The sequence below is a fragment of the Cherax quadricarinatus genome, chromosome 62 (assembly GCF_038502225.1).
Source record: "Cherax quadricarinatus isolate ZL_2023a chromosome 62, ASM3850222v1, whole genome shotgun sequence".
NCBI lineage: Eukaryota > Metazoa > Arthropoda > Malacostraca > Decapoda > Parastacidae > Cherax > Cherax quadricarinatus.
This window is the reverse complement of record NC_091353.1, coordinates 6,341,966-6,368,355: the sequence shown is the minus strand read 5'-3', so window position 1 is coordinate 6,368,355 and position 26,390 is coordinate 6,341,966. Positions and strand designations below refer to the sequence as shown.

General features: G+C 42.8%; 2 protein-coding genes across 2 annotated transcripts in view; both read right to left on the bottom strand.

Moving 5' to 3' along the window:
* Positions 1-25,508, bottom strand: part of LOC128687274 (uncharacterized) — a 76,692-nt gene extending 51,184 nt beyond the window's left edge. The window contains exon 1 of the mRNA XM_053774642.2: positions 25,490-25,508. The gene's annotated coding sequence lies outside the window, so the exon portion shown is untranslated. The remainder of the gene's footprint in view (positions 1-25,489) is intronic.
* On the bottom strand, positions 15,441-26,234 carry LOC138854536 (uncharacterized). The gene is made up of 2 exons (XM_070098357.1): positions 26,113-26,234; positions 15,441-18,982 (listed from the first exon to the last, which is right to left on the bottom strand). The coding sequence occupies exon 2, from the start codon at positions 18,571-18,573 to the stop codon at positions 17,245-17,247; it is 1,329 nt and encodes a 442-aa protein (XP_069954458.1). The 5' UTR covers positions 18,574-18,982; positions 26,113-26,234; the 3' UTR covers positions 15,441-17,244.
* Positions 26,235-26,390: the final 156 nt, after the last annotated feature.

The window sequence follows — 26,390 nt, the reverse complement described above, 5'->3', positions numbered from 1 at the left end:
AGAGACCATACAATAAGTGTCAGGGGCCCGAGACTGTTCAACTGCCTCCCAGCATTCATAAGGGGGATTACCAACAGACCCCTGGCAGTCTTCAAGCTGGCACTGGACAAGCACCTAAAGTCGGTTCCTGACCAGCCGGGCTGTGGCTCGTACGTTGGTTTGCGTGCAGCCAGCAGCAACAGCCTGGTTGATCAGGCTCTGATCCACCATGAGGCCTGGTCACAGACCGGGCCGCGGGGGCGTTGACCCCCGGAACTCTCTCCAGGTAAACTCCAGGTAATACCTAACCTAACCTAACCATACCTAACCTAACCATACATAACCTAACCATACCTAACCTAACCTAACCTATCCTAACCTAACCATACCTAACCTTACCAAACATAACCTAACCTAACCTAACCTACCTAACCTACCTAACCTAACCTATCCTAACCTAACCATACCTAACCTTACCAAACATAACCTAACCTAACCTAACCTACCTAACCTACCTAACCTAACCTAACCTAACCTAACCTAACCTAACCTAACCTATTCTAACCTAACAATACCTAACCTAACCAAACCTAACCTAACCTACCTAATCTACCTAACCTAACATAACCTAACCTAACCTAACCTAACCTACCTAACCTAACCTAACCTAACCTAACCTAACCTAACCTACCTAACCTAATCTAACCTAACTTAACCTAACCTAACCTAACCTAACCTAACTTAACCTAACTTAACCAAACTTAACCTAACCTAACCTAACCTAACCTAACCTAGCCTAACCTAACCTAACCATACCTAACCTAACCTAACCTAGCCAAACAATACCTAACCTAACCATACCTAACCTAACCTAACCTAACTTAACCTAACCTAACCTAACCTAACTTAACCTAACCTAACCATACCTAACCTAACCTATTCTAACCTAACCTAGCCTAACCTAACCTAACATAATCATACCTAACCTAACCTAACCTAATCATACCTAACCTAACCTAACCTAACCTAATCTAACCATACCTAACCTAACCTAACCTAACCTAACCATACCTAACCTAACCTAACCTAATCATACCTAACCTAACCTAACCATACCTAACCTAACCTAATCGAACCATACCTAACCTAACATAACCTAACCTAACCTAATCATACCTAACCTAACATAACCTAACCTAACCATACCTAACCTAACCTAAACATACCTAACCTAACCTAACCTAACCTAACCTAACCTAACCATACCTAACCTAACCTAACCTAACCATACCTAACCTAACCTAACCTAACCTAACCATACCTAACCTAACCTAACCTAACCTAACCATACCTAACCTAACCTAACCATACCTAACCTAAAATAACCTAACCTAACCATACCTAACCTAACCTAACCTAGCCTAACCTAACCTAATCATACCTAACCTAACCTAACCTAATCTAACCATACCTAACCTAACCTAACCTAACCTAACCTAACCTAACCATACCTACCTGGAGTTTACCTGGAGAGAGTTCCGGGGGTCAACGCCCCCGCGGCCCGGTCTGAGACCAGGCCTCCTGGTGGATCAGAGCCTGATCAACCAGGCTGTTGCTGCTGGCCGCACGCAAACCAACGTACGAGCCACAGCCCGGCTGATCTGGAACTGACTTTAGGTGCTTGTCCAGTGCCAGCTTGAAGACTGCCAGGGGTCTGTTGGTAATCCCCCTTATGTGTGCTGGGAGGCAGTTGAACAGTCTCGGGCCCCTGACACTTATTGTATGGTCTCTTAACGTGCTAGTGACACCCCTGCTTTTCATTGGGGGGATGGTGCATCGTCTGCCAAGTCTTTTGCTTTCGTAGTGAGTGATTTTCGTGTGCAAGTTCGGTACTAGTCCTTCTAGGATTTTCCAGGTGTATATAATCATGTATCTTTCCCTCCTGCGTTCCAGGGAATACAGGTTTAGGAACCTCAAGCGCTCCCAATAATTGAGGTGTTTTATCTCCGTTATGCGCGCCGTGAAAGTTCTCTGTACATTTTCTAGGTCGGCAATTTCACCTGCCTTGAAAGGTGTTGTTAGTGTGCAGCAATATTCCAGCCTAGATAGAACAAGTGACCTGAAGAGTGTCATCATGGGCTTGGCCTCCCTAGTTTTGAAGGTTCTCATTATCCATCCTGTCATTTTTCTAGCAGATGCGATTGATACAATGTTATGGTCCTTGAAGGTGAGATCCTCCGACATGATCACTCCCAGGTCTTTGACGTTGGTGTTTCACTCTATTTTGTGGCCAGAATTTGTTTTGTACTCTGATGAAGATTTAATTTCCTCATGTTTACCATATCTGAGTAATTGAAATTTCTCATCGTTGAACTTCATATTGTTTTCTGCAGCCCACTGAAAGATTTGGTTGATGTCTGCCTGGAGCTTTGCAGTGTCTGCAATGGAAGACACTGTCAGGCAGATTCGGGTGTCATCTGCAAAGGAAGACACGGTGCTGTGGCTGACATCCTTGTCTATGTCGGATATAAGGATGAGGAACAAGATGGGAGCGAGTACTGTGCCTTGTGGAACAGAGCTTTTCACCGTAGCTGCCTCGGACTTTACTCTGTTGACGACTACTCTCTGTGTTCTGTTAGTGAGGAAATTATAGATCCATCGACCGACTTTTCCTGTTATTCCTTTAGCACGTATTTTGTGCGCTATTACGCCATGGTCACGCTTGTCGAAGGCTTTTGCAAAGTCTGTATATATTACATCTGCATTCTTTTTGTCTTCTAGTGCATTTAGGACCTTGTCGTAGTGGTCCAATAGTTGAGACAGACAGGAGCGACCTGTTCTAAACCCATGTTGCCCTGGGTTGTGTAACTGATGGGTTTCTAGATGCGTGGTGATCTTGCTTCTTAGGACCCTTTCAAAGATTTTTATGATATGGGATGTTAGTGCTATTGGTCTGTAGTTCTTTGCTGTTGCTTTACTGCCCCCTTTGTGGAGTGGGGCTATGTCTGTTGTTTTTAGTAACTGTGAGACGACCCCCGTGTCCATGCTCCCTCTCCATAGGATGGAAAAGGCTCGTGATAGGGGCTTCTTGCAGTTCTTGATGAACACAGAGTTCCATGAGTCTGGCCCTTGGGCAGAGTGCATGGGCATGTCATTTATCGCCTGTTCGAAGTCATTTGGCGTCAGGATAACATCGGATAGGCTTGTGTTAATCAAATTTTGTGGCTCTCTCATAAAAAATTCATTTTGATCTTCGACTCTCAGTCTGGTTAGCGGCTTGCTTAAAACTGAGTCATATTGGGACTTGAGTAGCTCACTCATTTCCTTGCTGTCATCTGTGTAGGACCCAGCTTGTTTAAGTAGGGGCCCAATACTGGACGTTGTTCTCGATTTTGATTTGGCATAGGAGAAGAAATACTTTGGGTTTCTTTCGATTTCATTTATGGCTTTTAGTTCTTCCCGCGATTCCTGACTCCTAAAGGATTCTTTTAGCTTAAGTTCGATGCTTGCTATTTCTCTGACCAGTGTCTCCCTACGCATTTCAGATATATTGACCTCTTTTAGCCGCTCTGTTATTCTTTTCCGTCGCCTGTAAAGGGAGCGCCTGTCTCTTTCTGTTTTACATCTACTCCTCCTTTTTCTTAGAGGAATAAGCCTTGTGCATACATCGAGTGCCACCGAGTTAATCTGTTCTAGGCATAAGTTGGGGTCTGTGTTGCTTAGTATATCTTCCCAGCTTATATCGGTTAGGACTTGGTTTACTTGGTCCCACTTTATGTTTTTGTTATTGAAGTTGAATTTGGTGAATGCTCCCTCGTGACTAATCTCATTATGGCGGTCTGGGGCTCCGCGCATACATGACTGAACCTCAATTATGTTGTGATCTGAGTATATTGTTTTTGATATGGTGATATTTTTTATCAGATCATCATTGTTAGTGAAGATGAGGTCTAGTGTATTCTCCAGTCTAGTAGGCTCTATTATTTGCTGGTTTAAATTGAATTTTGTGCAGAGATTTAAAAGCTCGCGTGAGTGTGAGTTTTCATCAGAGCTGCCTCCTGGTGTTATTACTGCAACAATATTATTTGCTATATTCCTCCATTTTAGGTGCCTTAAGTTGAAATCCCCCAGGAGCAAGATGTTGGGTGCAGGAGCTGGAAGGTTTTCCAGACAGTGGTCAATTTTTAACAGCTGTTCCTGGAATTGCTGGGATGTAGTATCCGGAGGCTTGTAGACTATCACAATGACTAGGTTTTGGTTCTCGACCTTTACTGCTAAAACTTCCACTACATCATTTGAGGCATTTAGCAGTTCTGTGCAAACAAGTGACTCTGCAATGTACAGGCCAACCCCCCCTTTTGCCTGTTCACTCTGTCACATCTGTATAGGTTGTAACCTGGGATCTATATTTCGTTGTCCAAGTGATCCTTTATGTGGGTCTCAGTGAAAGCCGCGAACATTGCCTTTGCCTCTGCAAGCAGTCCACGGATGAAAGGTATTTTGTTGTTTGTTGCTGGCTTTAGACCCTGTATATTTGCAAAGAAGAATGTTATCGGACTGGTGGTATTGTTGGTACTGGGGGGGGATTTTTTTCCCGGCATTAGTATCTGTATCTACCTAACCTAACCTAACCTAACCATACCTAACCTAACCTAACCATACCTAACCTAACCTAACCTAATCATACCTAACCTAGCCTAACCATACCTGACCTAACCTAACCTAACCTAATCTAACCATACCTAACCTAACCTAACCTAACCTAACCTAACCGAATCATACCTAACCTAACCTAACCTAACCATACCTAACCTAACCTAACCATACCTAACCTAACCTAACCTAACCTAACCTAACCTAACCTAACCTAACCTAACCATACCTAACCTAACCTAACCTAACCATACCTAACCTAACCTAACCTAACCATACCTAACCTAACCTAACCATACCTAACCTAACCTAACCTAACCTAACCTAACCTAACCTAACCTAACCTAACCATACCTAACCTAACCTAACCTAACCTAACCTAACCTAACCATACCTAACCTAACCTAACCTAACCTAACCTAACCTAACCTAACCTAACCATACCTAACCTAACCTAACCTAACCTAACCTAACCTGACCATATCTAACCTCTCCAGTTATATGACCCCCTATGAATTTAGAACTTCAAAAATTATAATAATTCATTTGAAAGTAATAATTGTCAGTGGTAGTTTATACTATTTTGTTCATCTGCATATTATGTGGAAAGTATTGATACTCCAGACCATTGACACACAATCAGAAAAGTTCATAGCCATGCAGATTTTTTTCCTAAAAATATTTTTTTTTTCTAGTGGTGCTATCCCCCATTTTCTTGGAGTGGGTGGTTGCACTCTCGTGAAAATGGGCATATGTTGCAGTGGCATTATGTATAATCCCTATGGGTTTTGTGCTCCACCATGATTATAATATTGATAATAATTTTGAGTTCTCCCACACTGAAAATTTTTATTAAACTGGAAATGTATCTTATTTTGGTGTATTTTGAGCACTTGCCAACTCTTAAAGAATGTATAATTTATTTACATAAATGAGAAAACTGTTTTGTGACATATATGCATATAGTGCACATATTCATGAAATTTTGCAAAAATGGTGTATTGTGTATAATATATTTATTGTTTTATTATACATATATGTGATCTGGAACATATTTTGTCGTGCCTCCTGAGAGCAGGAATTCCGCTGGAACGGAATAATGCCATTTCAGTTAATTTAAATGAGGAAAATTGACTCAGCATACGAGCAAATCGGGATAGAACAAGGTCACGGAACGGCTTAAATTCGCAAGCCGAGGTTTCACTGTAAATGTATTTTTATAATTTACCAACAGGAAATACAGTCACAAAAACCCAAGGCAAACGGAAACCAAGCCTGTGCACATATTATGCACTTGGTATCTGCAGACATGGGAAATCTGGAAAAACAGATGGGACGTGCAACTTTGACCACCCTAGAAAATGCGGTGCCCCTATGACAACAGGAAAATGCAAACTCCTTTCCTGTAAGCTTTTTCACACTGAAATGTGTCTCTCTTCATTACAGGAAAGACTGTGCTATAACTTAAATTGCCAGGCACACCATCTAAAGGGGACAAAAAGATACGAAACATCCAGGCCATGGGAAAACCTGGGTAGCCACAGCCACTCAAGAGGGAGAAGTTTTTTAGTGCCAGGAAGGAAAAAAAACTGGCAGGAAATGGCAGAAATCATGCGCCAAATCCAGTCATTTCTGGAGTGGAACCACAGTCGATGGCCTCCACTCCAAACCAACAGATACAGATACTAATGCCGGAAAAAAAAATCCCCCCCCAGTACCAACAATACCACCAGTCCGATAACATTCTTCTTTGCAGATATACAGGGTCTAAAGCCAGCAACAAACAACAAAATACCTTTCATCCGTGGACTGCTTGCAGAGGCAAAGGCAATGCTCGCGGCTTTCACTGAGACCCACATAAAGGATCACTTGGACAACGAAATATGGATCCCAGGTTACAACCTATACAGATGTGACAGAGTGAACAGGAAAAAGGGGGGGGGGTTGGCCTGTATATTGCAAAGTCACTTATCTCCACAGAACTGCTTAATGCCTCAAATGATGTAGTGGAAGTAAAGATCAAGAACCAAATCCTAGTCATTGTGGTAGTCTACAGGCCTCCGGATGCAACGTCCCAGCAATTCCAGGAACAGCTGTTAAAAATTGACCACTGTCTGGAAAATCTTCCAACTCCTGCCCCCAATATCTTGCTCCAGGGTTTTTTCAACCTGGGGCACCTTAAATGGAGGAATATAGTAAATAATATTGTTGCAGTAATAACACCAGGAGGCAGCTCTGATGAAAACTCACACACATACGAGCTTTTAAATCTCTGACCATACCCCCGGCCGGGATTGAACCCGCGGTCATAGAGTCTCAAAACTCCAGCCCGTCGCGCTAACCACTAGACCAGCTAGCCACAATAAGATTCATCCAACTAGGTATATTTCTACACCATAGGAAAGTTAGCACAGGCACCTCTGTGACCACAAATGCAAGTTTTTACAGACGAATCTCCAGCTAGCGTGGCCGTGACGAACTCTAGCTCAAGTCCCTTCACTGCCGTCAACATGACTTAAGAAATCGTAATGACACGATTGCAAATAAACCATACCCCCGGCCGGGATTGAACCCGCGGTCATAGAGTCTCAAAACTCCAGTGACGGCAGTGAAGGGACTTGAGCTAGAGTTCGTCACGGCCACGCTAGCTGGAGATTCGTCTGTAAAAACTTGCATTTGTGGTCACAGAGGTGCCTGTGCTAACTTTCCTATGGTGTAGAAATATACCTAGTTGGATGAATCTTATTGTGGCTAGCTGGTCTAGTGGTTAGCGCGACGGGCTGGAGTTTTGAGACTCTATGACCGCGGGTTCAATCCCGGCCGGGGGTATGGTTTATTTGCAATCGTGTCATTACGATTTCTTAAGTCATGTTGACGGCAGTGAAGGGACTTGAGCTAGAGTTCGTCACGGCCACGCTAGCTGGAGATTCGTCTGTAAAAACTTGCATTTGTGGTCACAGAGGTGCCTGTGCTAACTTTCCTATGGTGTAGAAATATACCTAGTTGGATGAATCTTATTGTGGCTAGCTGGTCTAGTGGTTAGCGCGACGGGCTGGAGTTTTGAGACTCTATGACCGCGGGTTCAATCCCGGCCGGGGGTATGGTTTATTTGCAATCGTGTCATTACGATTTCTTAAGTCATGTTTAAATCTCTGCACAAAATTCAACTTAAACCAGCAAATAATAGAGCCTACTAGACTGGAGAATACACTAGACCTCATCTTCACTAACAATGATGATCTGATACGAAATGTCACAATATCAAAAACAATATACTCAGATCACAACATAATCGAGGTTCAGACAAGTATGCGTGGAGCCCCAGACCGACAAAATGAGATCAGTCAACATGACTTAAGAAATCGTAATGACACGATTGCAAATAAACCATACCCCCGGCCGGGATTGAACCCGCGGTCATAGAGTCGGGCTGGAGTTTTGAGACTCTATGACCGCGGGTTCAATCCCGGCCGGGGGTATGGTTTTTTTGAGATCAGTCACGAGGGAGCATTCACCAAATTCATCTTCAATAACAAAAAGATAATGTGGGACCAAGTAAACCAAGTCCTAAACGATATAAGCTGGGACGATAGACTGAGCAACACAGACTCCAACTTATGCCTAGAACAGATTAACTCTGTGGCACTCGATGTATGCACAAGGCTTATTCCCTTAAGAAAAAGGAGGAGTAGATGTAAAATAGAAAGAGACAGGTACTCCCTTTACAGGCGACAGAAAAGAATAACAGAGCAGCTAAAAAGAGGTCAATATATCAGAAATGCATAGGCAGACACTGGTCAAAGAAATAGCAAACATCGAACTAAAGCTAAAGGAATCTTATAGGAGTCAGGAATCGCGGGAAGAACTAAAAGCCATAAATGAAATCGAAAGAAACCCAAATCAAAGTCGAGAACAACATCCAGTATTGGGCCCCTAATTAAACAAGATGGGTCCTACACAGATGACAGCAAGGAAATGAGTGAGTTACTCAAGTCCCAATATGACTCAGTCTAGCAAGCCGCTAACCAGACTGAGAGTCGAAGATCCACAAATAACCCGCACATAAAAGAGAGAAGCTTACGACGACGTTTCGGTCCGACTTGGACCATTTACAAAGTCACACTAACCAGAAGTGGGGCAGGACGGCTATATATAGGCAGGAAGAGGTGGTGGTAGTAGTAGTAGTACAAGAATGGTATATAATACCGACAAGATGAAATTAAGACATGCGCAACACCCGGGCATTCCTATCGTAGACGTTTTGCCATTCAGCCAGCTAATGGATGGCGAAACATCCACAACAAAGATAACCAGATGCCGCACATGTGTCTTAATTTCATCAGTAGTAGTAGTAGAAGTAGTAGAAGAGGTAGTAGTAGTGGTAGTGGTAGAAGTGGGGAATAAGGAGGACGAGCCAGTCAAATACAAAGGAAGGGGAGCACTGCAAGAGAGCTAGGTGCCCACAGAGGGAGAGCAAGCGCACAGAGGTGCGTGAAAGGGGAAGTGGTGAAATAAATGAAGAAGGAACAGAAACACGAGACAGAAGAGATTAAGACAACCCAGAGGAGAAGAGGAAGGGGGAAGAGGGAGAAGAAGAAAAAGAAAAAGAAAAAATGAGGAGTCGGGTTAAGTCACGGGTGTTCTGAAGTTTGGAGCATTTTACAATGTAGTGGGAGAGGAAGGCATCTACAGAGACGAAGCCAGGGCTAAGGTTCATACAAGGAAAGTTGTGTATTAGAGAGGATTCAACTACATGGCGACTGTTCGAGTTGGAAGTAGGGAAGACAGTTTTAGCAGAAGACCAGTCAATAGGATGGCTATGATCTCTGATGTGACACAAAAGAGCATTGTTAGTGTCGGCAAGCCTAACACTATTTTTGTGCTCCCTAAGTCTGTCAGAAAGAGATCGACCAGTTTCTCCGAAGTATGGAAGAGGACCGAAACGTCGTCGTAAGCTTCTCTCTTTTATGTGCGGGTTATTTGTGTATCGTTCCAGTCACGGTATTGTGCCTTTTTTTGTTATAGTCGAAGATCTAAATTATTTTTTATGAGAGAGCCACAGAATTTGGTAAACACATGCCTATCTGATGTTATCCTGACTCCAAATGTCTTCGAACAGGCGATAAATGACATGCCCATGCACTCTGCCCTAGCGGCAGACTCATGGAACTCCGTGTTCATCAAGAACTGCAAGAAGCCCCTATCATGGACACAGGGGTCGTCCCACAGTTACTACAAACAACAGACATAGCCCCACTCCACAAAGGGGGCAGTAAAGCAATAGCAAAGAACTACAGAGCGATAGCACTAACATCCCATATAAAAATCTTTGAAAGGGTCCTAAGAAGCAAGATCGCCACCCATCTAGATACCCATCAGTTACACAACCCAGGGTAACATGGGTTTAGAGCAGGTCGCTCCTGTCTGTGCGTGCTTGTGTGTATGCATATATTAGTATGCTCATGTGCATGTGTCTGTGCGTGCGCCCTCGTGTGTGTATGTGTGCACGCGCGCGCTCGTGTGGGTGTATGACCCACTTAATATTTGTATTTATAACTCATTACAATTGTGACCAGGTGTGGACGTATCAGTGGCTCATTACTTTGTAATTTGTTCATGACTGTAACCATGTATAGGAGTGAGGCTGATTCATTACCTTTGTAACTTGCCATGATTGTGACCAGATCTACCTGGAGTTCATTACCTTTGTAACTAGTTCAGCTATCATAACTTTGGGGTCCAGTCCCTGGACCCATTATGTACCTTTGTAATCTTTTGACTACCGCCCACAGGATGGGTATGGGGTGCATAATAAAGATATTAAACTAACTAAAACTCCTGTCTGTCCCAACTACTGGATCACTACGACAAGGTCCTAGATGCACTAGAAGACAAAAAGAATGCAGATGTAATATATACAGACTTTGCAAAAGCCTTCGACAAGTGTGACCATGGCGTAATAGCGCACAAAATGCGGGCTAAAGGAATAACAGGAAAAGTTGGTAGATGGATCTATAATTTCCTCACAAACAGAACACAGAGAGTAGTCGTCAACAGAGTAAAGTCTGAGGCGACTACGGTGAAAAGCTGTGTTCCACAAGGCACAGTACTCGCTCCCATCTTGTTTATCATCCTCATGTCTGACACAGACAAGGATGTCAGCCACAGCACCGTGTCTTCCTTTGCAGATGACACCCGAATCTGCATGACAGTGTCTTCCATTGCAGACACTGCAAGGCTCCATGCGGACATCAACCAAATCTTTTAATGGGCTGCAGAAAACAATATGAAGTTCAACGATGAGAAATTTCAATTACTTCGACCACAAAATAGAGCGAAAAACCAACGTCAAAGACCTGGTAGTGATCATGTCGGAAGATCTCACCTTCAAGGACCATAACATTGTTTCAATCGCATCTGTTAGAAAAATGACAGGATGGATAATGAGAACCTTCAAAATTAGGGATGCCAAGCCCATGATGGCACTCTTCAGGTCACTTTTTCTATCTAAGCTGGAATATTGCTGCACACTAACAGCACCTTTCAAGGCAGGTGAAATTGCTGACCTAGAAAATGTACAGAGAACCTTCATGGCGCACATAACGGAGTTAAAACACCTAAATTACTGGGAGCGCTTGAGGTTCCTGAACCTGTATTCCCTGGAACGCAGGCGGGAGAGATACATGATTATATACACCTGGAAAATCCTAGAGGGACTAGTACCGAACTTGCACACGAAAATCACTCACTACGAAAGCAAAAGACTTGGCAGACGATGCAACATCCCCCCAATGAAAAGCAGGGGTGTCACTAGCACGTTAAGAGACCATACAATAAGTGTCAGGGGCCCGAGACTGTTCAACTGCCTCCCAGCACACATAAGGGGGATTACCAACAGACCCCTGGCAGTCTTCAAGCTGGCACTGGACAAGCACCTAAAGTCAGTTCCGGATCAGCCGGGCTGTGGCTCGTACGTTGGTTTGCGTGCAGCCAGCAGCAACAGCCTGGTTGATCAGGCTCTGATCCACCAGGAGGCCTGGTCACAGACCGGGCCGCGGGGGCGTTGACCCCCGGAACTCTCTCCAGGTATGTATGGATCCTGCCTCCACTACATCGCTTCCCAAACTATTCCACTTACTGACTACTCTGTGGCTGAAGAAATACTTCCTAACATCCCTGTGATTCATCTGTGTCTTCAGCTTCCAACTGTGTCCCCTTGTTACTGTGTCCAATCTGTGTGTGTGTGTGTGTGTGTGTGTGTGTGTGTGTGTGTGTGTGTGTATGTGTGTGTGTGTGTGTGTGTGTACTCACCTATTTGTACTCACCTATTTGTGGTTGCAGGGGTCGAGTCCTAGCTCCTGGCCCCGCCTCTTCACCGGTTGCTACTAGGCCCTCTCTCTCCCCGCTCCATGAGCTTTATCAAACCTCGTCTTAAAACTGTGTATGGTTCCTGCCTCCACTACGTCATTTTCTTGGCTATTCCACTGCCTTACAACTCTATGACTGAAGAAATACTTCCTACTATCTCTCTGACTCATTTGTGTCTTCAACTTCCAATTGTGGCCTCTTGTTTCTGTGTCCCCTCCCTGGAACATCCTGTCTTTGTCCACCTTGTCTATTCCACGCAGTATTTTATATGTCGTTATCATGTCTCCCCTGACCCTCCTGTCCTCCAGTGTCGTCAGGCCGATTTCCCTTAATCTTTCTTCATAGGACATTCCCCTTAGCTCTGGAACTAACCTTGTCGCAAACCTTTGTACTTTCTCTAGTTTCTTGACGTGCTTTATCAAGTGCGGGTTCCAAACAGGTGCTGCATACTCCAGTATGGGCCTGACATACACGGTGTACAGTGTCTTGAATGATTCCTTACTAAGGTATCGGAATGCTGTTCTCAGGTTTGCCAGGCGCCCATATGCTGCAGCAGTTATCTGATTGATGTGTGCTTCCGGAGACATGCTCGGTGTTATACTCACCCCAAGATCTTTCTCCTTGAGTGAGGTTTGCAGTCTTTGGCCACCTAGCCTATACTCTGTCTGTGGTCTTCTGTGCCCTTCCCCTATCTTCATGACTTTGCATTTGGCAGGATTAAATTCAAGAAGCCATTTGCTGGACCAGGTGTCCAGTCTGTCCATGTCTCTTTGAAGTCCTGCCTGGTCCTCATCAGATTTAATTCTCCTCATTAACTTCACATCATCTGCAAACAGGGACACTTCTGAGTCTAACCCTTCCGTCATGTCGTTCACATATACCAAAAATAGCACTGGTCCTAGGACCGACCCCTGTGGGACCCCGCTCGTCACAGGTGCCCACTGTGATACATCATTACGTACCATGACTCGTTGCCTCCCTGTCAGGTATTCTCTGATCCATTGCAGTGCCCTTCCTGTTATATGCGCCTGATGCTCTAGCTTCTGCACTAATCTCTTGTGAGGAACTGTGTCAAAGGCCTTCTTGCAGTCCAAGAAGATGCAATCAACCCACCCCTCTCTCTCTTGTCTTACTTCTGTTATTTTATCATAAAACTCCAGAAGGTTTGTGACACAGGATTTGCCTTCCGTGAATCCGTGCTGGTTGGCATTTATACTCCTGTTCCGTTCCAGGTGCTCCACCACTCTCCTCCTGATAATCTTCTCTGTGTGTGTGTGTGTGTGTGTGTGTGTGCGTGAGACCCAATTAATATTTGCACTAATAACTCATTACAGTTGTGACCAGGTATGGAAATGTGAATTATTCATTATTTTATAATTTCTTCATGACTGTAACCATGTATAGACATGTAGATGATTCATTACCTTTGTAAGTTGTTTAGTTATTAAAACTTTGTGGTCCAGTTCCTGGACCCATTATGTACCTCTGTAATGTTGAGGTACAGTCCCTGGACCCATTATGTACCTCTGTAATGTTGAGGTACAGTCCCTGGACCCATTATGTACCTCTGTAATGTTGAGGTACAGTCCCTGGACCCATTATGTACCTCTGTAATGTTGAGGTACAGTCTCTGGACCCATTATGTACCTCTGTAATGTTGAGGTACAGTCCCTGGACCCATTATGTACCTCTGTAATGTTGAGGTACAGTTCCTGGACCCATTATGTACCTCTGTAATGTTGAGGTACAGTTCCTGGACCCATTATGTACCTCTGTAATGTTGAGGTACAGTCCCTGGACCCATTATGTACCTCTGTAATGTTGAGGTACAGTCCCTGGACCCATTATGTACCTCTGTAATGTTGAGGTACAGTCCCTGGACCCATTATGTACCTCTGTAATGTTGAGGTACAGTTCCTGGACCCATTATGTACCTCTGTAATGTTGAGGTACAGTTCCTGGACCCATTATGTACCTCTGTAATGTTGAGGTACAGTTCCTGGACCCATTATGTACCTCTGTAATGTTGAGGTACAGTTCCTGGACCCATTATGTACCTCTGTAATGTTGAGGTACAGTTCCTGGACCCATTATGTACCTCTGTAATGTTGAGGTACAGTTCCTGGACCCATTATGTACCTCTGAAATGTTGAGGTACAGTTCCTGGACCCATTATGTACCTCTGTAATGTTGAGGTACAGTTCCTGGACCCATTATGTACCTCTGTAATGTTGAGGTACAGTTCCTGGACCCATTATGTACCTCTGTAATGTTGAGGTACAGTTCCTGGACCCATTATGTACCTCTAATGTTGAGGTACAGTTCCTGGACCCATTATGTACCTCTGTAATGTTGAGGTACAGTTCCTGGACCCATTATGTACCTCTGTAATGTTGAGGTACAGTTCCTGGACCCATTATGTACCTCTGTAATGTTGAGGTACAGTTCCTGGACCCATTATGTACCTCTGTAATGTTGAGGTACAGTTCCTGGACCCATTATGTACCTCTGTAATGTTGAGGTACAGTTCCTGGACCCATTATGTACCTCTGTAATGTTGAGGTACAGTTCCTGGACCCATTATGTACCTCTGTAATGTTGAGGTACAGTTCCTGGACCCATTATGTATCTCTGTAATGTTGAGGTACAGTTCCTGGACCCATTATGTACCTCTGTAATGTTGAGGTACAGTTCCTGGACCCATTATGTACCTCTGTAATGTTGAGGTACAGTTCCTGGACCCATTATGTACCTCTGTAATGTTGAGGTACAGTTCTTGGACCCATTATGTACCTCTGTAATGTTGAGGTACAGTCCCTGGACCCATTATGTACCTCTGTAATGTTGAGGTACAGTTCCTGGACCCATTATGTACCTCTGTAATGTTGAGGTATAGTCCCTGGACCCATTATGTGCCTCTGTAATGTTGAGGTACAGTTCCTGGACCCATTATGTACCTCTGTAATGTTGAGGTACAGTTCCTGGATCCATTATGTACCTCTGTAATGTTGAGGTACAGTCCCTGGACCCATTATGTACCTCTGTAATGTTGAGGTATAGTCCCTGGACCCATTATGTGCCTCTGTAATGTTGAGGTACAGTTCCTGGACCCATTATGTACCTCTGTAATGTTGAGATATAGTCCCTGGACCCATTATGTGCCTCTGTAATGTTGACGTACAGTCCCTGGACCCATTATGTACCTCTGTAATCCTTTGACTGCCACCCACAGGATGGGTATGTGATGTATAATAAACATATTAAACTAGCTACTAACTCCCCTCAAGGGAGGTTCCTTGATGCTGGAGAAGGGCTCTTGATCTAATGAATTGGATCTGTGCTCCAGTTCCTGAATTAAGCCTGACTACCTTCCATCCCTCCAGATACTGTATAATCCCTACAGGTTTAGCGTTCCCCTATAATAATAATAACAATAATAATCAACTTCTGTACATTTTATTCTCATTAGTCAATATCATACATAATCAGATTAAATATTTCTATATATAATGGTGTTCCAGATACACGGCTGACATTATATATTTCACATAACACCACACTTATTAAATACTGGTGTTCAGTTATGATTCTGTCAAGAAGTTTGCTAAATGACCCATTTGGATTTTGTTAAGATAAGATAAGATAAGATTTCGTTCGGATTTTTAACCCCGGAGGGTTAGCCACCCAGGATAACCCAAGAAAGTCAGTGCGTCATCGAGGACTGTCTAACTTATTTCCGTTAGGGTCCTTAATCTTGTCCCCCATGATGCGACCCACACCCAGGTACCTATTTGCTGCTAGGTGAACAGGACAACAGGTGTAAGGAAACGTGTCGAAATGTTTCCACCCGCCGGGAATCGAACCCGGGCCCTCCGTGTGTGAAGCGAGAGCTTTAGCCACCAGGCCACCGGGCCTGTATGTGTATTCAAATAATTATTCACAATTTTTGCCAAGCAAGTTTCATTCTACACAGTGTTCTTCAAGGCAGGTGCCTAAATACTCTGGAAAAACTGTTTGATTCAAGGTATTAGCAACTGCCTTTTCCTGACCCTCTCCATCCTTCCCCATTTTTCCTGGTGCTGAATGACCCATACAGGTTTACCTCTTCTCGTGAATGTAATACAGAAAAAGTAATCCTCGTATAAACAGTACATTATATTACAAACATTCCATAAAGTCAATTACAAACAGCTTAACACTTGGTGGCTAAAGCTCCCGCTTCACACACGGAGGGCCCGGGTTCGATTCCCGGCGGGTGGAAACATTCGACACGTTTCCTTACACCTGTTGTCCTGTTCACCTAGCAGCAAATAGGTACCTGGGTGTTAGTCGACTGGTGTGGGTCGCATCCTGGGGGACAAGATTAAGGACCCCAATGGAAATAAGTTAGACAGTCCTCGATGACGCACTGACTTTCTTGGGTTATCCTGGGTGGCTAACCCTCCGGGGTTAAAAATCCGAACGAAATCTTATCTTATATTGTGAAAGACAAACTGATGGACTATATTATGAACATCAAAATGGTATACAATACCGACAGGTTGTTAGGTAAGACACATATGCAACAGTTAGACAACTTTATTCCGAAACGTTTCGCCTACACAGTAGGCTTCTTCAGTCGAATACAGAAAGTAGGCAGGAACAGTAGAGATGTGAAGACGATGTAATCAGTCCATCACCCTTAAAGTCGTAGAATTTGAGGTTGTCAGTCCCTCGGCCTGGAGAAGTTCAGTTCCATAGTCAGGAACTATCTGAAGATAGTTCCTGCCTACTTTCTGTATTCGACTGAAGAAGCCTACTGTGTAGGCGAAACGTTTCGGAATAAAGTTGTCTAACTGTTGCATATGTGTCCTAACTGGACTATATTGTAAATTATCTTGAGATGACTGGCCATTTGTAAGCTTTAAACCTATGAAAATATACCATATACTGGCAAAGCAGCGCTGTATGACCCTTGTGGGTTTAGTGCTTAGTTATGATTATAATACAAAAGCAACAAATTCAGTTATAGATGTGACAAGAACAATTGTATTCAACAAACCAGCCATCTCCCACCAAGGCAGGGTGACTTAAAAAGAAAAATGAATGTTTTTCTTTTAAATTTAGTAATTTATAGAGAAAGGGTTATAATAATTATTTCATGTGAATTAAAAATTTGTTCTTAAATTTAATGTACTGCAGTTTGAAAATAAATTGAGAGTGGTGACAATAAAGGCTGGTTCTTATAGAGGTAGTTATCCATGACTATTCTTGAACATTGTCAACATCGCCAGGCTCTACCATTGACAATATTATATTCTTAAAGTCGCGCAAGAGGTTAAAATGCCGGCTGTTCTCTCTCTCATCGAAGATCAATTCATCTATTGTGAAATATATACTTTGTTGTTCAAAGCTTAGTTCATTTATTTTATTAGTGTGCTTCACTGTAAGTTTTGCAAGGTCACTCATTCCTGTACAAAGATTATCTTGGTAGTTAATATTTTTGTTAACATCAGTTTTTATTTGATCCAGTGTGTTCATTAAGTTACTGTATTCTTCTTTATGATGAGGAGGAACTCTTTCTTCCCAGATACATCTCTCAGTTGTGTGCTCGTTCATTTTGTGAGTGCATTCATCACTTGTACAAGGTTTGCTGGAGTTACCTACACAGGTTACTTTTCTTAATAAAAATTTTGCTGTGAGGCCAGCAGCTAAACCAGCGACAGCTCCAATGCCTGAACCAATGACAGATCCTAATGGTCCTCCAAAGATACCCACTTCAGCCCCTGTCACTGCTCCAAGAGTTACTGACCATCCAATTCCTCCTACAGATTTAGAGAAAGCTTTATTGCTCTTCTTAATTAATCGTGGATCTGTACAAGCTCTTACACAAGTTTGTTTGCAGACGTCACAGTTGTGTACGTGATCGTCGCTATTCATCTCACACTCAAGTTTTACCATTTCCTTAAGACTTTCTGCTTGGTTTTCAGTATTGTTTATTTCTGCACACTGAATATGAATTGTATCTTTTAGTATAACAATATCCTTTATTTCGTTTATGACTGTAGCTTTTGTTTCTTCACGACACTGTTTTGCCTCCAAAAGTTCCCTTGTTTTTTTAAGGCTTGCTGGAGTAGAATTTTGGAGATCTTTAAAAAATTTGGCATACTCTTCTTCCATTCTTGTCCACCTATACTTAAGGGACATATGCCTACCACTCTCAGGGTTACCATTATTTGAGACATACAGAGGCCAGTTGTCAAGTTGGTAAACACTGACAAACTGAACTTCGGCACATTTTACCACATCAATAACTGCTGTAGCTTCATCTGAAGCAAATGTAGCCAGAAGCTGTGTTATATCACCAATATCATTCCCTAAAACAGATTTGAACTCTTTCAGCATTTGTATCTGGTATTTTGATATCCTGTTTTGATTTGCTTTAGCTACTAAAGCAACACAGTTAAGGTCATCTATACCATAATTGGTTGTTAGGAAAGCTGTCAGTCTGTCTATGGTGACTCTCTCATGGTCTTCCCTGGTGTCGCCAAACCCTGGTGTGTCTATCAAGATATAATTACAGTTATAAGCCATTCCAGGTTGGTGATACACTATAAGTTATAAGCCATTCCAGGTTGGTGATACACTTTATAGGCAGTGATGTATTCTGTTTGACTCTCTACTTGGAGACTACTATTATTTAAAACCTGATCTTTCAACTGCAACCTAAAATTATCTTCAAAGCTGACACCAAACAGATGATTGATCATAGTGTTTATGACGCGGGTTTTCCCGACACCTGTCTCCCCCAGCAGGAGAACTGACTTGATGGGTCCATTATTATCAGGTCCAATGGCCACCACTTGTATCTTTTTGTCTTCATCCTTCTCAATGTCTTCAGTTTGTATCTCATAAGTTATAAATCCCTCCTCGTTATTCACCACTGAGCAATAATTCCTTATTTTATTCTTCAACTGGGAATCCATCATCATCTTCCACTAATCTGTAAAACATTGAACCAGTTAACCATGTTATATTTTCTTAAATTCAAATTCAAAATTCAGAATTTTTATTTTATTTATTTATTTATTTATTTATTTATTTATTTATTTATTTTATGTCTTTGCAAACAGTACATTGAGATTTTGTATTTACAATAGTGGGTTGCAGTGCAAAGAGAGCCTCTATTATGGACCAATTTAACATTATTGGTTTACAGACTACTTAACACTAAGGAGTATATCATAGTTGTACAGTAGGATAGTAATTATTTCATAGTTGTACAGTAGATTATTAATTATAAGTGAATCAAAATTTGTATAAAACAAAAGATATATTCATATATTCAAAAATGCTTTTTGTGAAAGCAATGATTCAATTATATTCCTGTCAACAATGGATAAAATGTTCAAAGTGATTGTTGAAGTTATGATGTGGGAGTACATAGGTGAGTAAGTGTGTACTGAGTATTTAGCATTTAGTCTAGGGTGATTAAGTGGCTTTTGAGAAGAGTCTTTAATTGATTTTCAGACTGGGTGACTTTAGTATCTTCTGGTAATAAATTCCATATTTAGGGCCCTTTATGTGCATAGAGTTTTTACACAGTGTGATATGGACACGACGTATATCAAAAAGATATCTATTTCTTGTGTTGTGGTCATGTGTCCTGTTTAGGTTGGTGAGGAGAAGTTTGAGTGGAGGGTTTATATTTGTGTGTATTGTTCTGTGTATGTAGTAGGCACATGAATAAGTATGGATGTTCTTAATGGTGAGCAGATTCAGACTATGAGTATGCTGGCGGGAGTGGGAATTTGTTATTATTCTTACTGCTGCCTTTTGCTGGGTTATTAGGGGTTTTAGGTGATTGGATGTTGTTGATCTTCATGCACAAATTCCATATGTAAGATAAGGGTATATGCAATACAGATAATATAAAGAAGAAAAAGGCACAATGCTGTGACTGGAACAGTGCACCAATAACCCACTCATAATGTTTCATTCTGACTTGAACCATTTACAAGACCATAAGACTGAAGGAACACTGCAACAGGCCTACTGACCCATGCGGAGCAGCTCCATGTGTCCCCCCCCCCCCAGATTAGTCCAATGACCCACCCTCCCAGGATTAGCCCAATGACCCACCCAGTCTGGTCACCTCCACTCAAGGAAGGAGCATGGCACCAGACCCAGCAGCACAAGCTGGTCAGGTCCAACTCACCCATCCACACCCACTCATGTATTTATCTAGCCTATTTTTAAAACTACACGTTTTAGCCTGAATAACTGTACTCGGGAGTTTGTTCCACTCATCCACAACTCTATTACCAAACCAGTGCTTTCCTATATCCTTCCTGAATCTGAATTTTTCCAGCTTGAAACCATTGCTGCGAGTCCTGTCTTGGCTGGAAATTTTCAGCATGCTATTTACATCCCCTTTATTTATTCCTGTTTTCCATTTATACACCTCGATCATATCCCCCCTAATTCTACGCCTTTCGAGAGAATGCAGATTCAGGGCCCTCAGTCTATCATGAGCTCATAGGGAAGATTTCTGATACATGGGATCATCTTTGTCATCCTCCTCTGTATGTTTTCCATAGCATTTATATCCATTCAGTAATACGGTGACCAGAACTGAGCAGCATAGTCTAAATGAGGCCTAACCAAGGATATATAGAGTTGAAGAACAACCTGAGGACTTCTATTATTTATACTTCTAGATATGAAGCCAAGAATTCTGTTAGCTTTATTGCGAACAGTAATGCACTGTTGTTTTGGTTTTAGATTACTGCTAACCAGAACTCCTAAATCCTTTTCGCAGTCAGTAGTATTAAGATCTACATTATTTAGTTTATATGTGGCATGGTTATTTTCCTGTCCAACATTTAGAACTTTACATTTGTCAATATTAAACTGCATCTGCCACTTCTCCGACCATTGCATCAGTCTATTCAAATCATCCTGGAGTGCTCTAGTATCCTATTAGAATGAATTAGACGGCCTATTTTGGTGTCATCAGCAAATTTGCTTATGTCGCTATTTATTCCCTCATCTATGTCGTTTATGTAAATTGTGAACAACAACGGGCCCAACACTGACCCCTGAGGAACACCGCTTGTGACGTGCCCCCATTCTGATTTCTCCCCATTTATGCAAACTCACTGCTGCCTATTTGTCAGCCATGCCTCTACCCAGGAAAAAATTGCTCCTCCTATTCCGTGTGCCTTAAGTTTCCTCAATAGCCTCTGATGTGGAACTCTATCGAAAGCCTTACTGAAGTCCATATACCCACACGATCCTTTCCCTTCAAGAATCCTTCATTATCGTCTGTGAGGACGATGTGGAGGCCGAGAAACTACTGACTGCATCTGCCCTGACTACACTAGAAGAACATGGCTACAGAATCATGTCCTCTCCAGCCTTAAGGGCTAAGAGGACTGTCTTTCTGAAGCGCTTGGACAAACTGATTACATCTCAGACCATCGAAGACCTCAAACAATCTGTCGAAGACCAGAACCCATGGGCCACCGTGGAAAACATCAACAAGATTCCCACGGCCTCTTCAATGCTCAAGATCACCTTTACTGACGTCACAATGGCTTCCCAAGCTATAGCTGAGGGACTAGCCATCTACTATTACTTCATCAACTCCTGCAACATTGAAGCTGAACGTTACCACCACGTCGCTCAATGCTAGACCTGTTTTTCTTACCTCCACTCAACAAAAGACTGCCCCACAAAAGACAAGTAATTCTGTTCCACCTGTGGTAATGAGGGCCACGACTCCAGGACATGCTCTTCCACCGCTACTCTCAAGTGTCTAAACTGCAAGAATAACCACCACACTCTCGCAGCTAAATGTCCCACCCGTCGTGAAATCATCAAAAAGAACATAGAAGCAGATCAGAAGAAGTCTCCATCCAGATCACCCTCGTATGCTGCTATCACAAAACTGCAGGCTGACACCACCAAACTCCTGAAATCAACCCAGCATTCCACCACCACTATCTCCACACCAGCTTGTGACTCAACAAAAATACAGTACTGCCTACTGTATGCTCACATGCACAACATGGCAGCACCAGGCTCCTTCAACACTACCATCAATGAACTTTTCAGACTAAATAACATGCCGGCATTTACCTTCCCAGACTCTCCACCTTCTGCTGATATAATCAAGCTCACCCAAGCACCAGAAAATATTACCACTCCAATAGCCACAACACAAGATACAACGCAAGATACAACAACAACAATAACTAACTCCACCGCAGCCACTGACCAATCAGCAGCCTCACCTGATCTAGCCGAGACCGCCACCACCTCTGCCGACCTACACCTTGCATCTCCATCTCAGTCACCAATGGCAAAAAAAGCAAAAATACATGTACCTGTGAGTCGTCTACAAGAAACTCCACACCCACTAGAAACAACGGGAGTAGACCTGAATCTCAGAACCACAGCACCTATCACCCTGTACACATACATCCCAGACTGTCGCATCCTGCATGCAGGCCAAGCTATATCCAGCATAGGAGATGGCCAAGTCAAGTACACTGTTGCACCAGGAACCGACCTACAGACCACCAACGCCTTACTTGAAGACCTAGGCAACGACAAACAGCACAGGGTAAAACTTGTCCTGCTCACAAAATCAGCATATAAAAAAATCACAAACGGCTCCAACACTACATGGTATGATCGCACATAAGAAGTCACGTTATCACTAGCTGCCGCCTCCAGCCCGCCTCGCGCCAGTCTCCACCAATCACACTGTATAGCCCTTGTGGCTTAGCGCTTCTTTTTGATTATAATAATAATAATCCACCAATCACAAGCCATTCAACACCATGCGCTGATGAAAGGCACATTGCAGTGCTCCCGAGACATCGGTCAAGCTTGCCCTTGTATCCTGACTTTCAAGCTCCTTCCTGCAAACTCCTTCACGTTCAGCTCAGCTGCTGGGTCAAGCCCTGGCTCTTTTTCTAAGACTAAGAACACTCCTCGCAAGATCTAGTCTTCGTCTATCCAGTCTTCCCCGCTCACCCCTTCGGGGTCTTACCTAGAATATCTTGCTTGCTTGCTTCCTCAAACACCTTAGTGAAAAAAGTTAGTAAATTCGTAAGACAGGAACGCCCCTTTGTAAACCGTGTTGAGATTCATTAATCAATCTGTACCTATCAAGATGGCTACGAATTGCTTCGGCAATTATTGATTCCATAAATTTTCCCACTATGTAGGTAAGGCTTATTGGTCTATAGTTCGAAGCTAAGGACCTGTCACCTGCCTTGTAAATAGGTATTACATTTGCCATTTTCCACTTATCAGGCACTATGCCAGTTTGTAGCGATATGTTAAAAAGATTAGCCAAAGGTATGTTAAGTTCCTCTTTACATTCCTTTAACACCCTTGCAAACAGTTCATCAGGACCTGGGGATTTGTTAGGTTTTAGTTTCTCTATTTGTCTGAGGACCATGTCACTAGTTACCGCAATTGTACATAGTTTATTATCATCCTGTTCTACATAATCTATTATTTCAGGAATATTGCTAGTATTTTCCTGGGTGAAAACTGAGAGGAAGTAGGTACTGAGAATTTCACACATATCCTTGTCACTGTCAGTGATCTGACCTAATCTTACTTCTGTATACCTGAAAGAACCCTTTTGGGTTAGTCTTTGAATCCCTTGCGACCTTAGCCTCATAATCCCTTTTTGCTTTTCTTATTCCTTTTTTTTTTTATCTCTTTAATTGTATATATTGATTTCTTAACTGCCCATCCCCTCTTTTGATACCCCTATATATGCCTCTCTTTTGACCAATGAGATGTTTTAATCTATTGTTCATCCATTTGGGACCATTTTTGTTAGATCTAATTTCCCTACTCGGAACAAAAGTTGGCTGGGCAGCTAGAACTATGCTCTGAAAAACGTCATATTGGCAACCAAGATCACCTACCTGACCCATAGTCAGGACATCCCAATTCAGTCCACCCAGGTAACTTTTCAGTCCCATGAAGTCGGCCAAGCGAAAATCTGGGTCAGATATTTGATTGCAGTTATCTGGGTAATTTCATGATATATTGAAACTAAGTGATTTGTGATCACTTTCTCCAAGCTCATCATTAACCTCAAGATTATTAATTAGTGAATCTTTGTTGGCAAGAACCAAGTCAAGTAGACTGTTTCCTCTAGTTGGTTCTGTCACAACCTGTTCTAAAAAGCAATCCTGAACCGTATCAAGAAAGTCACTAGACTCAAGATTTCCTGTCATGTTGTTCCAATCAATTTGTCTAAAGTTAAAATCTCCCATTATCACAACATTTTCATATCTAGATGCCTTATTAATTTCGTCCCATAACAGCTTACTGCCCTCCCTATCAAGGTTTGGGGGCCTATGCATCACACCCAAAATTAATTTGTCACGTCCCTCGAGAAACTGTAGCTAAACAGATTCTGTGTTTGATGTTTCTAATCTTATATCATATCTAAGACAACAATTTAAATTATCTCTGACATACATCGCCACTCCACCCTGTTGACCCTATCAGTGTGGAATAGTTTATAACCCTGTATGTTGCATTCAGAAGGCATTTCTCTATCTTTCAGGTTGAACTAGGTCTCTGTTATACCAATAATATCTATATTACCTACACTTGCAAGTAATCTTAGCTAATCTATCTTATTTCTTAGACTCCTACTATTTGTATAGTAAACCTTAAGGGAGCTAGTCACTCGTTGCCCTTTACTATCTCTCTTAGTACCGAACTTACGCATGAAAATCACTCACAACGAAAGCAAAAGACTTGGCAGACGATGCAACATCCCCCCAATGAAAAGCAGGGGTGTCACTAGCACGTTAAGAGACAAAACAATAAGTGTCAGGGACCCGAGACTGTTCAACTGCCTCCTAGCATACATAAGGGGGGTTACCAATAGACCCCTGGCAGTCTTCAAGCAGGCACTGGACAGACACCTAAAGTCGGTACCTGACCAGCAGGGCTGTGGCTCGTACGTTGAATTGCGTGCAGCCAGCAGTAACAGCCTTGTTGATCAGGCTCTGATCCACCATGAGGCCTGGTCACAGACCGGGCCGCGGGGGCGTTGACCCCCGGAACTCTCTCCAGGTAAACTCCAGGCAATAAAAATAAGATACCAGATATACTAAGCAAATTTCCTAAATTTGCTTGTAACAGATAAGTGAACTATAGATATGTAGATATAAATCCATATGTATTCCTGTTAACCCTTTGGGGCCTAGTTCCTAGGCCTTTTGTGTATCCATATGCTCTCGCGCTACCGTCCACAGGATGGATATGGGGTGCACAATAAACTAGCCACTTCGGTGGCAAAATCTAAAATCTAGGCATTGATTTCCAACCATGGTCTTTACATAGAGGATGTTTGTGTGTTTGTTACTAGTCAGGTCAGTAATGCATGTCCAATCATTGTGGAATTCAGACTAGAACCAGCCTTCCCCCATTCTAGTTACTTGAATTAATTCTTACGTACCTCCATGGGCAGTTGTGAACAGATGGTTGCACTGTAGATCTCTGGCAGTGGGATGTAGCAAGGCTCCTCTATATATAGCCCCAGTGTAAGATAAGATAAGATTTCGTTCGGATTTTTAACCCCGGAGGGTTAGCCACCCAGGATAACCCAAGAAAGTCAGTGCGTCATCGAGGACTGTCTAACTTATTTCCATTGGGGTCCTTAATCTTGTCCCCCAGGATGCGACCCACACAAGTCGACTAACACCCAGGTACCTATTTGCTGCTAGGTGAACAAGACAACAGGTGTAAGGAAACGTGTCGAAATGTTTCCACCCGCCGGGAATCGAACCCGGGCCCTCCGTGTGTGAAGCGGTAGCTTTAGCCACCAGGCCACCGGGCCACCCTGTAGAAATATGCATTCCACAAACTTGAGGTACCTACGTGGAGAAGTGATAAGTCGTGGAAGATCTTGAGATACCAGTATGAGTCACGTACAACTATCTGGTACACTAGCGAAATATCCTTCATTGTACATGTCAAAGCCAGTTAGCATGAGACAGTTCAAGAAGAAAGTCAGTTTATGTACCTAACAAATATTGCTACAGAAAAGGAAGAGACTGATTTCTTGTATATGTAACATACCTGGAGTATACCTAGAGAGGGTTTCGGGGGCCAACACCCCCCCAGCTAGGTCTGAGACCAGGCCTCATGGCGGATCAGGGTCTGATCAACCAGGCTGTTACTGCTGGCCGCACACAAACTGACGTATGAACTACGGCCCGGCTGGTCGGGTACTGACAATGATCTGATACTATCTTTAATTAATGTCAATGTATATAACTGATTTTACCTTATTGAGTAAATTTATTCAGGTATACACAAATACAGTTACATAGATTATCATACATAGCAGCATATAT